The sequence below is a fragment of the Piliocolobus tephrosceles genome, chromosome 13 (assembly GCF_002776525.5).
Source record: "Piliocolobus tephrosceles isolate RC106 chromosome 13, ASM277652v3, whole genome shotgun sequence".
NCBI lineage: Eukaryota > Metazoa > Chordata > Mammalia > Primates > Cercopithecidae > Piliocolobus > Piliocolobus tephrosceles.
In genome coordinates, this window is record NC_045446.1 from 29,487,923 (window position 1) to 29,500,747 (window position 12,825).

General features: G+C 39.7%; 1 protein-coding gene across 2 annotated transcripts in view; it reads left to right on the plus strand.

The window, feature by feature from the left end:
- The window catches only part of APIP (APAF1 interacting protein), a 34,558-nt gene that overhangs the window by 15,041 nt on the left and 6,692 nt on the right, over positions 1-12,825 (plus strand). The window contains exons 2-3 of one of the 2 annotated variants that reach the window (XM_023185498.1): positions 6,743-6,843; positions 11,731-11,779. In XM_023185498.1, coding sequence (XP_023041266.1) covers positions 6,743-6,843; positions 11,731-11,779 — 150 coding nt within the window. Of the gene's footprint in view, positions 1-6,742; positions 6,844-11,588; positions 11,780-12,825 lie in introns of both variants that reach the window. The other variant, XM_023185499.1, reaches the window with a different exon arrangement.

Sequence of the window (12,825 nt, forward strand, 5' to 3'; positions counted from 1 at the left end):
TTCCTTCCTTCCTTCCTTCCTTCCTTCCTTCCTTCCTTCCTTCCTTCCTTCCTTCCTTTTCTTCCTTTTCTTCCTTCTTCCTTTTCCAGAATCACCAGAGGTTCCTGTGCTGTAGTGGCAGTCTGAGTTGCTGGAGCCAGGGATTCAGGCCCCGGGACCCATCAGTCCTGCTGGACCATCTGTGAGACTGGTTCTGAAGCCAGTGACCTCCGTCTCTGGGGGCAGTTCTGTCTCCAGTGGCCTCCGCCACAGGCTGGACAGGGTCGAGGTGGCTTTGTCTTGCTACCTGGACGTTCTTTCTTAAAATGCCCTGACTTGCCACATCAATAACAGCTAGTGGATGCACCTTGGGGATCCTGGACTTTGCAAGCTTGCACCACTGCTACTGGAGCCTCTGTTGTCTTCTTGTATTTCCTTTCCTTTTATTGGGCTTCCTCCTGATCCCTATTGTAAAAGACCAAAGTGGCTTTCTCAGGAGGTTTTCTAGGGTACTACCTGGCCCTGTAGCTTGCTTTTATAGTTTCCTTTTAATATCGGGAGCTACCTGTGTAATAAACTTGTCCTTGAGAATGAGCTGTCCCTTGATTGAATCAGGGGATAAATAGGTATGTTTTATTAGTGCCTCTCTCAGCCTTTCATAAAGACTGTGGGATTCTCATCTGGTCTTTAGTCTATCATAGACAGTTTAGAGTAATTGAGAGGTTTGGCCCTGGTTTTCCATGGGCCCTCTAATACACACATTGAAGGTGCTTCCTTTTCCATTCACCTCCTGAGTTATTGGGGTTCCAGTCAGGGATGTCTGTCAGAACTGCTTCCCTTCCTAGTGGGAATGGAGTTTCCACTTCTTCCTCACCTTCCCTAGCTCCTCTTTGTCTCCTTGGTCTGCTATTGGAGGCATGTTACTCATCTCCGTATTTTTCTGCTGCCTGCAGAACTGCCTGCTTCTCAGCTGCAATGAGCGTCTAACATAGCAGCAACATAACATCCCTCTATGTGAGGTCAAATACCTGAGTTAAATTTTGGAAAATTTCTATATAAGTATCTGGGTTGTCAGAAAATTGGCCTAAGTCTCCCTTTATTTGCTTAAGGTCCTGTAATGAAAAGGGAATTTGAACCCTTATGGCACCATTCCCATCAAGCATTTCCTGCAGAGGTAAGAGTGAAGTGGGGAGAGTAGGATAGACTGGAGATGGTGGAGCTGGAGGAGCTGATGGTACAATTGGAGGGGACTGGAAGGGTTGGGACATTCAATAGCTGTCTCAGATTGCTCCTTCAGAACCTGCTTTAGCTCTGGGGAAGGCCTATGGGCTTGCCTGCCATGGCTGGTAAAGGAACTGGGTCAGTTGTGCAGAACTTGTACAGGTCTGGGTTTCACAGGGCAAAGAACGTCTATACATAGGGGACCACAGTCCATTTGCCCTTCTGTCTACAGAAAAGCTCTAACTTTTGGATGATATTAAAATCAAGGCTCCTCCAAGAAGGCCAGGTTTGTCTGTCCTCGAGATGGTAAGAAGGCCATGCCCTTGTGCAATAGACTATGAGGCACTTTTTCTTCAAAGTCTCAAGGTCGAAGCAGTCCCAGTGTTTTAAAATCCACTCCAGGGGACTGCATGCTGAAGACAATCTGTTACCCATTTAGAAAGAGAAGTGAGAATAAAAGCGTCCTTTTAGTCTCCTTCCTTTCTGTATATGACCCAGGGTGGAGAAGAAAACAGTGGGGGCATCCCCCAACTATTTTCCCTCCCTGGTTCCTGGATCCCACCTCCCTGTTAAATGTGCAGCCCATGACTGTAGGCATGACCCTCCAAGCCATGGCACCAGAGCAACTAGACTTTTGGGCCTAGTTGCACTTCCCCAAGTAGCCCTAGTCCTCTGCTTATTATTTCCCTTCGACCTCCTAGACTTATGTGACCTGTGTAACTCCCTAAAAGAAATGGATCTCAAGAAAAACTAGGTAATGGGGCAAGGCCCCTTTAATGGAGGCGGTGTGCTAGATTGAACTCTATATCCTGCTATTATGGCCAATGCTAAAGCATTTACCCTTAGAAAAATGGTTCCGGTTAACTTCTGGACTTAAAAATCACCTTACTAGTTAAGTACTACCTTAATCGGAGACAGAATCGGTGCCTTTAAGGAACGTAGGAACCAAATGACCATTTTCCGGCTTATGGGACAATATTGAGACCAAAATTTGGCCACACAGAAGACATTTAACCCCTATCTGTTGAAAGCAGAATTTTCCTGTTCACGGAAGAGGCTTAGAGCCCGATTTCTAGTGGTGAAAAAGGAAGCTGCAGTGTTACCGTTTAAAAAAAAAAAAAAAAGTGCCTCATGAAGAGGATTTCTGTTTCCACTAGGTGGCACTGTTGGTTTAGAACTACTATGTGCTGGCGGCTGGGCCGGGTGGCTCGCGCCTGTAATCCCAGCACTTTGGGAGGCCGAGGCGGGTGGATCACGAGGTTAGGAGATCGAGACCATCCTGGCTAACACGGTGACACCCCCGTCTCCACTAAAAATACAAACAATTAGCCAGGCGCAGTGGCGAGCGCCTGTAGTCCCAGCTACTCGCGAGGCTGAGGCAGGAGAATGGCGTGAACCCAGGAGGCGGAGCTTGCAGTGAGCCGAGGTATCACCACTGCACTCCAGCCTGGGCGACAGAGCGAGACTCCGCCTCAAAAAAAAAAAAAAAAGAAAAAGACATACTATGTGCTCGCCAGAGAAGCGGTAGAGAGACCTGGAAATGCCCTGCACTCTCCAGACCAAGGGCAGAGAGAGAGAGAGAGACGCTCAGTCTGGGTGGGGGCGGGGAGGAGGGGGAGGAAAGGAACCCTCTGTTCCTAGAAGATTGCAACAGCATTCCTGAGCTAAACTCCTGGTTACTAAATTCCTGCACATTCGACACAGAGAAAGAGTAAGAGACCGTGGATAGAAAAAGAAGGAAAGTTTTGTGACAGGATAGCTGGGGATTCTCTGCCAAAACCCGAAATGGGCTGTTGGAGGCTGGGTCCAATCCATAGGCTTTTGAATAACGCCAGGGTGTGCCCTGGCCAGAAATTTGCAGTTGCCCCAGAACTTTTCCCAGCCTCACGCAATGGTAACATTTCCCCATGAAAGGAAACTGATTCGAAACACGGCCAACATTCCCAATGACCCGTGGGTATTGGGGGATTCTCCATGTTCTCACCTGGAAGCTTAACATCTGAGGCTTTAGAATGGCAGTCATGATAAGCGTATTTTTATCTAGCTGAAGGATGTCTGTTGATTGATTTGATTTGATTGATTTATTTATTTATTATACTTTAAGTTCTAGGGTACATGTACATAACGTGCAGGTTTGTTACATATGTATACATGTGCCAATGTTGGTGTGCTGCACCCATCAACTCGTCAGCACCCATCAATTCATCATTTATATCAGGTATAACTCCCAATGCAATCCCTCCCCCCTCCCCCTTCCCCATGATAGGCCCCGATGTGTGATGTTCCCCTTCCCGGGTCCAAGTGATCTCATTGTTTAGTTCCCACCTATTTGTGAGAACATGCGGTGTTTGGTTTTCTGTTCTTGTGATAGTTTGCTAAGAATGATGGTTTCCAGCTGCATCCATGTCCCTACAAAGGACACAAACTCATCCTTTTTTATGGCTGCATAGTATTCCATGGTGTATATGTGCCATCTGTGATTTGATTTGATTTTAAAATAGAGGCCAAGAGCCCCTCAGAATGATAGAACAGGTTTTAGGTTTGCTCCTATACTCACCACTCCGATAAATGTTGTACCTCAGATTCCCGGCCAATGCACCAAAATGATACGGCTCCGATGACTGAGGGAACACCAGGGCCCTTTTTCTCGCACCAATTTAGATAAATGACACGGACGCACGTGGGGTGGTTTTAGAAATGGAGAGTTTAATAGGTAAGAAAGAAGCTCCCCTGTACAGAGACGGAGGGTGGCTCCAAGCAGAGAGAGAAAACCCCACATGCAGCAGAAAACTCTGGGTTGTATTAGGAGGCTGGAGGAGGTAGTGTCTGATTTTCATACGGCCCAGGGGATTGGTTTGACCAGATATGTCATTCATGTAGCCCACGCGAAAACTAGCCTTTTAATATTCAAATACAGGCCTCCATGATGTTCTGCACACGTGAAGATATCTGGGGTGACTATGGTGCTTGGCACACACGGTGACAAGAAGAGGGTAGGAATCACCATATTGGATGGACCCAGTTTCTAATGGCTGGCATTTGCATATCAAAGCTTGCCAACCTGGCCCTTTAAGCTGCTATATTATTAAAAGAAACAAAAAAAACCTTACCAAGCTGCATTATTAAAAGAAAACAAAACCTTACCAACCTTACCCTCTCTGTCTAAAGTAATTTCTTAATAATTCCTATAATCTGCTATTTTAATTCAAGAATTTTCAGCTCTTTAAAATGAGAAGGAAACTGACATTGACAGTGTCAGATATTGTGCTGATTGCGTTATGTCCATTGTAGCTCATTTTAATCCTCACAGCATTTTCATTGTAGGGATAAGTAAACTGACACCCAAAGTCATGTAAGCAATAAATCCAGTAATGTAGATTTGACTTTTAAGTCAGCTAACTTCAAGTCTAAGTTGAATCAGAACTTTTAGCAATTTCTAGGTTCTCATGTTACTGATTTTATATTTTGAAGGTTACTCCATCAGTCATCATTTGTAGTACTTAAAATGAGTAAGTAGAACATTAGCACTGAATCTAGGGAAAAACACCACAATTTCAAGTATTCAGTTAAGTAGCTGAGAATTCAGCCTGTTAAATAATGATCCCTTTTTGAACTCAGAGATGTTTTTCCCCCTTTACCCAGTGACAGGACCTGTAAAGGCATGCTTCCTTGTTGTGATTTTCTCCACAGTGAATCTTGTTTTGTTCACTGTTACCTTGAAGGTGGACCTCATTGGGGTCTCCAGTTTATGTGGGGATTTTTCATTAGGTTTCCTCGAATTGATCAGTGCCTGGGTTTTATCTCGTGCTTCTAGTGGCTTACATGGCTATCAGAATTGAAGCTCCAGGTCACCAGAGTTTTGCAATACCTTCAGGAACATTCTGGCTTTGGAGCTCACTTCTCTCCCAGGTAGTCTCATTCTCATTTGTTGTTGTTGCCTTGTTATACTTTTAAGTTCTGGGATCCATGTGCAGAACGTGCAGGTTTGTTACATAGGTATACCCGTGCCATGGTTTGCTGTACCCCTCAACCCATCATCTACATTAGGTATTTCTCCTAATGCTATCCCTCCTCAGCCCCCCGCCTCCTAACTGGCCCCAGTGTGTGATGTTCCTTTCCTTGTGTCCGTGTGTTCTCATTGTTCAACTCCCACTTATGAGTGATAACATGTGGTGTTTGGTTTTCTGTTCCTGTGTTAGTTTGCTGAGAATGATGGTTTCCACCTTCATCCATGTCCCTACAAAGGACGTGAACTCATCCTTTTTTATGGCTGCATAGTATTCCATTGTGTATATGTACCACATTTTCTTTATCTAGTTTAACATTGATGGGCATTTGGGTTGATTCCAAGTCTTTGCTACTGTGAATAGTGCTGCAGTAAACATAACGTGTGTGTCTATAGTAGAATCCCAGTAATGGTATTGCTGGGTCAAATGGTATTTCTGGTTCTAGATCCTTGAGGAGTCGCCACACTGTCTTCCACAATGGTTGAGCTAACTTACACTCCCACCAACAGTGTAAAAGCATTCCTATTTCTCCACATCCTTTCTAGCATCTATCGTTTCCTGACTTTTTAATGATCGCTGTTCTAACTAGTGTGAGAGTCTCATTCTCGTTTTTTATGGCCCCTGTGAAACCTTACTTTCTTGCCAGCTCAACAACTTGTTTTGAAATATTTTTAAAAATAATTTATTCAGCATTTGTACTTATTTTCAAGATAAGGATTGCATATCAGACTGCCCAAAATGGAATTCATTGTATTTCTTCTTTATTTATTTTGTTTGTTTTCATTAATTTAAACCACAAAAAAGCAGGAGAAAATGGTATGGATTTTTTTTTCTAGAGAGGTAATCATTGGACTTACAAAAATAAGGCTTGGTATTTATCTGTCTGTATACATACACATACACACACTCATAAACACATATCTTTGTAAAATGGGTTAAGCAAGTATTAACTGAGATTGTTTCTTGGTGTTTTTTGTAATTTGCTTCACTATATTTTCTATAATGAGTATATATTGCTTTTGCAATAAGAGAAACTAAAATCATTATGGGAAAAAGGACTTTTTTGGAATAAAAATACAATTGAACCAACACACAGAGTATGTGTTGAACATGTAACTATCATAATATCTCATATATATGTATCCTCAAGCCTTAGTTAAATAAGGTGCTTTGTGTAAATAAATGTTCTGGACAGACTGTTCCTTCAGCATGAGATTCTGTTTTCTTTCAGCCATTTTAGTTGATGCTTTGTAATGTATACTGGGCATGTCCGCACCTTGTTTTTGCAGCCTTTTCCTTAGTGTTGGACTATATGGCCCTATACTGAATAATCCCAGGTTGCCAAATAATGTAGTAGATCCACTTTCTAAACATTAAAAACAAAATATGTCTGTAATAGTTTTTTCCCTCACTGTACTCTTTCTGTAGTATGTTTTCTTAAACTTTCTTAAATTAGCTTCTTATTAGAAACACCAGCTGGAATAGTTACTTGATAAAATGATGTCTGTTTTAAAAATCATTGCCTTCTTTTTAAGGACAAGGAGCATCCAAGATACCTGATCCCAGAACTTTGCAAACAGTTTTACCATTTGGGCTGGGTCACTGGGACTGGAGGAGGAATTAGCTTGAAGCATGGGTAAGTTTCTGGCAGCCTTTATTACTAGGAACTCTCCATTTGAGTAGACCACAGCGAGTCTAATGTGTTATATCCAAAGAACAACTGATGGTCAGTTTTATGTGATACTGAAGGTCTTTAGTTTCTAAATGGACAAGTGGACGTTTGTATAACTGAATGGAAGCAATGTACAAAAGCTGCAGATATATCAAATACCTAAATATTGAAGAACCACAATTTCAGATCACAATAATTTAGTCCTCAGTTTTTGAGTACCAGAGTTAAATAACATGCTACCAAGTATGTTCATACACCTGAAATTCCAGCGGATCCTCTCTAGGTAGATAGGATTTGTTTCAAAAGTTCAGGTACTTTGTTTTTTGAAACAGAGTCTCGCCCTGTCACTCAGGCTGGACTGGAGTGGTGCAATCATGGCTCACTGCAGCCTTGACTTCCCAGGCTTAAACAATGCTCCCACCTCATCCTCCTGGGTAGCGGGGACTACAGGCATGTCACACCTGGCTAATTTTTTCTTTTCTTTTTTTTTTTTTGTAGAGACTGGGTCTCACTGTGTTGCATGGGCTGGTCTTGAACTCCTAGGCTCAAGCAACCCACCTGCCTCGGACTCCCAGATACATATTTTAAAGTCACTTAAATACAGATGACTAATCATTAAAAATCCTAATAATTTTTTTATTGAATCAAAAGAAAGGGAGTATGCTTTCTAAGCATCTGTATCATTAATGAATATAATACCTGCTAATCTGTATTCCTCAGAGGACAAAATAAGATGTACTGGACTTAAATTGAAGCAGGAAGGATAAATAGTATTCAATTGCTCATTGTATTTCTTTAGTGTCATTTATTCAAGAAGATAAAGAAATAAAGTAAGTATTCGTAAGTGTTAGTAAGAAGTAACTTGCTATCAATGAAATTAAGATTATAGAATCTCATTCAAGGATTTCCAGCATAGGATTAATCTTTTTTTCCTCCTGAAATGTGTTAGGAATATTGTTGTCTGGAGGCTGTGTGTTAAATTGAGTGATGTTGATTTATTACTTCATTCTAATTCACTTTCTTTAACAAAATTGGATTATTAAAATATTTATGTGCTGATAAGTATATATAGGCATGCCCCCAAGGAGGCTGCATTGCATATTAACGAATGGAATGTTAAATATAATCAGAACATTTTGAACAAAAGGGAGTCTATGGTATACCACAAGATGATGCCATTATAATTTTATCTGCTTTAAATTACTGAGTTAACTCATGAAATTTTCATTGAACGTTGGGAAATGACAAGAGGTGCCTCTGTTAGCAACTAGCACACTTAGGGATATAAGTCATTTTGAACAAAAGGGAGTCTATGGCATACCACAGGATGGTGCCATTATAATTTTATCTGCTTTAAATTACTGAGTTAACTCATGAAATTTTCATTCTGGCACAGTTAGGGATATAAGTGTACTCTCAGTCTAGTAAGATTATGTTCCACATGGTAGATCAATAAATCCATCTGTGCCTCCTCTCTTACCATCAGCCTAGCTGCTGATGTGTAAATACAGCATTGCTCGAGCTTTCACATTATTTTGCCAAAACTTTCAAGATGGCCTATTCACAGCAAACTCCACGATAACAACATTTATTCTTGTTTCATGTATCCATTTAGAAGTTGAGTCCCGCCGGGCGCGGTGGCTCAAGCCTGTAATCCCAGCACTTTGGGAGGCCAAGACGGGCGGATCACGAGGTCAGGAGATCGAGACCATCCTGGCTAACACAGTGAAACCCTGACTCTACTAAAAATGCAAAAAAAACTAGCCGGGCGAGGTGGCGGGCGCCTGTAGTCCCAGCTACTCAGGAGGCTGAGGCAGAAGAATGGCGTAAACCCGGGAGGTGGAGCTTGCAGTGAGCTGAGATCCGGCCACTGCACTCCAACCCTGGGCGACAGAGCGAGACTCCGTCCCCCCCAAAAAAAAAAAAAAAGAAGTTGAGTCCCAGTAATACAGTTTCTCAACTGTATTATTTATAATAAATCATATTCTAAATGCTGCCTTTAGTTAACTGCTTTTTATCTACATGTTCAGAAATAGTTTGTGTATGTATAAAATAAAGCTTTCTATCAAATGAGCTAAAATAACCATTTCCAACTGGCTCTTTTAAAAAAACCGGCCAAGTTAGAAATAGGTGAATGCAGGACTCAAGATGAAACTTTTCTTATCAAAAAGACATGAAGAACTATGTTCTTTGTAGTAGAATTTTACTAATCCATGCACTACCATTGTATGTGGCCACCATAAACCACTCATTGGCACATCTTTTAAAATTAAATGGGTTTTTATAGCACTACAATCAGTTTATAGCAAATTTTCATCATATATGTGAAATACTTTATACTTAGTTCTTAATGGGTGTGGAGATCATGGATGGAAAGAGCCACAGTCATATCGCACTGTATTTGGAATCTTATTAAATTTGTGCTTCACGTAGTAAAATGAATATTTTGTAGTAAAATGTTGTTTTTTCCCCCTACTATTTAAATGACTTAATAAGTCACTAGCATTATCAGCAATACTATTCTCATGTTGTTAGTGAAAGTTTGGCTCTTTGATGCTTAGGGCAAATAAATTTGAAATAAAGTGCAAACCCAATAAATTATGATTCCAGAATAATATAGACAATAAGCTCTTTGGGAACATAAAATGATTTACTGATTCCAAGGTTTGACTTGGCCATTCCAGCTTATGCCACAAGTGTGTGGTACCAAAAATTAAATCACAAGAAGGAAATAAAGGACCTAAAAAATAATAGTAATCAAGGCAATTCCAGGATACTCAATAGCCACTGGGTTTAGGTTAGATCCCTATCTTTCAAATTTATAATTTCCTATTTTCACAGAGTAATATTGACAGGTGTCGGAGAGACTGATCCTGTTGCGTGTGATTAGGACTACAATTAATAAAGTCATATTGTAGACAAAATAATTGAAGCACTGTAAGATTTAAATTATTTTTTAAATGACCAGAAAGCAAATAAAAATAGAAGCAACTGAACATAGATGTATTTTGACCTCTTGGGGATTGGCCCTTGCTTACCACAGTGAAAATGCAGGAGTACAGAGAAGTATATTCCAAAATTTAGTAACTTGAAATTCAGAATGCTTTCTGTGTGTGGCTTAAAGCACCAAGTAGATATTTCACTTTAGTATATGGCGTGTTTCTATTCTGAGAAACACTGTCATTTTTATATTTTTATCCAGATATCTCGTTCTTTGTAGGTATAAATGTGTTTTTCTAAAACATATTTGGCTAATGTTTTAATTACCCAAAGTTCATCAAAGTTTAAATTAATTTCAGTTTTACAAAGACATTTACAGGACTCAGCATACCAAGTCACTGAATAAACAGAATACCCTACTTTCTAGATTAGTTTTACTTACCAGCAGACCATTTTGTACTTTATTTGAATCTATTCTCAGGACTGCATAAATTTCTACCCACATAAGAAGACTCACAAGTCCACTTATCTATGCAGGTGAGTGGACCACGTACCATACATGAGTCTAGAGCTTCTTCCATGTTACACAAGGACACAAGATTTGGATCACTGGTATTCACAAAGAGCCCTTGTTAATAGTATGATCCCAACCCATTCTCACTGGTTCCAGAGGAATGTCCCTTTATGTTATCCTTATGTCGCAGAACTTGGAAACAATAACCACTTCATGAAAGCGAATGCTGGCACGCAGCTCACAGTGCATTGGATTTCCACTCACATTATCAGACATTTGTTTTCCAGACTTCATCAATAGAACCTTAAAGAAACTTCTGTTTCACCCTACATTTTTATCAATTCCAAGCCTACAGGTTTATTAGTAACCTGAACTTCAGCAGCTTGATATATAGGCCATCATCCTCATTTGCACTATGAAATGTTTGATATGTGTTCAATGTCCCTATGTCTGTGCCTTACTGGCAGAAACTAGAGCATGCAGGTACTGGCATTTTCTTGGTTTACATATATGTGGCAGCTCATTAATATTCTCTGGCGGCAACTGAAACTGGTAATTTATCAAAGATATCCAACGAGAAGAGAAAAAATCTGATACGTGAGCCAAGGGACATTTGTTTAGTTGTTGAGGGTGGAGAGACTTTAGACAAGATTTGAAATTAATTTCCAAATCAAATTTGAGAGCACCTTGTGGTAAATGGTAGGCTATAGCATCTTCCTTAGTCCAACATCTTGTAACAAAGAAATCTTCACATGTAGCCATTCTTGTATTTTGAACTCTTTGTAGTTGTTTTAACTTTTTACTAAATTTTTTCCAAGATATGTATGGCTTTTCAAATGGGAAGCATGTGATTCTATCCAAAAAGTAGCCCAGTGTTAATACAGTAATTTAAGAAACCATCCAGCAGAGGTCTCTGAACTTCATGGTTTAATAAGAGCATTTCGAACAATAAATCAAACCTGATTCTTTGCATGACAGAAATATACTTCTATTGAGCATATTTTCCAGATTGGATTTTAGAATAACTATATTTCACATAGGTTAAACTCTGCTTTTTCATGTTTAAAGACACTGAAGACTACGTTTTCAGATTTTTATTCCCCTAAGTGGATAAAAACCTGGTTACCACCAACTTTGCACTATAAAAAGAATAAATATATATGAAAACGTGGAAGACAGAAGCAACAACTAATAATTCTACTATGCCACCAGCACTACAAAGGCATTGATATAGTTTGACTTTCTTTCTATGCAGCCAAAATCTATGATTAAATCAAGCAACTGGCTCTGTTGCTTGATTTATAAAGAACATGCATGATTGGACTGTGAAGATATACTTTTCTTTGTGCAAAAGCAGGAAATAAATAAATACCAATTTGTATGTTTTGTGTTGCCAGCGATGAAATCTACATTGCTCCTTCAGGAGTGCAAAAGGAACGAATTCAGGTATGATAAAGGGATTCTTTAACCTCAATGTCTCTTCTTCTTAATTACTGTTTTGTGAAATGGAATTAATTTTAAGAGAAAACGTTCATTTTATCACAATTTGAATAACTAATCAACAAACATTTATTGAGTAATTATTAAATGTTTTTTAAGGTGGTAGATATCCTCCATACAACCAGTGTATGTTTTGAAATCTTATTCAGCCTATAGGGGGCAAAAGTGAATAGTGCAATCTTAAATCACAGTAAAGAACAAGTATGACTTTGCAGCTTAATAACACTACGATCTTTATCAGGCTGGTGGAATAATCAGATTGATGGTCTCAGATGAACCAAATTAATTCATATTTCATAATAGCAAAGTTATTCTAATTTCAAGATTTCAAGTTGTGAAACTTTGTTTCAGATTTTGAGAAGTCTCATTCTGTGTTAATACCGGAATAATACCCCAAATCTAGTTAAAGCAAACACATAATTATTTAACTTCTAATACAAGAAGAAAGAAAAGCTGCTTTGTTAATAAAACATTTATGTTGTAGTTTTTTGATAAACCCTGGCAGATAAAAGCTACAGATCAGAAATACACATGTATTACTGTATGTGGATCAGATACCCATCAACAGTAGACCGGATAAGGAAAATGTGGCACATACATACCACATACATACCATGGATTAGTATGCAGCCATAATGAAGAACAAGATCACATCCTTTGCAGCAACATGAGTGGAGCTGGAAACCATTATCCTAAGTGAATTAGTGCAGGAACAGAAAAATCAAATACCGCATGTTCTCACTTATAGTGGGAGCTAAACATTGAGTACATACAATCACAAAGAAGGGAGCCTTCAAGTAGGCCACACACTGGGGCCTACTTGAGGGTGAAGGGTGGGAGGAGATGAGGATGGAAAAACTGCTGTCAGTTACTATGCTTATTACATGGGTGACAAAATAATCTGTACACCAGACTCTTGTAACGTGCAATTTACCTATGTAACAAACCTCCACATGTACCCCTGGACCTAAAATAAAAGTTAAAAAAAAAAA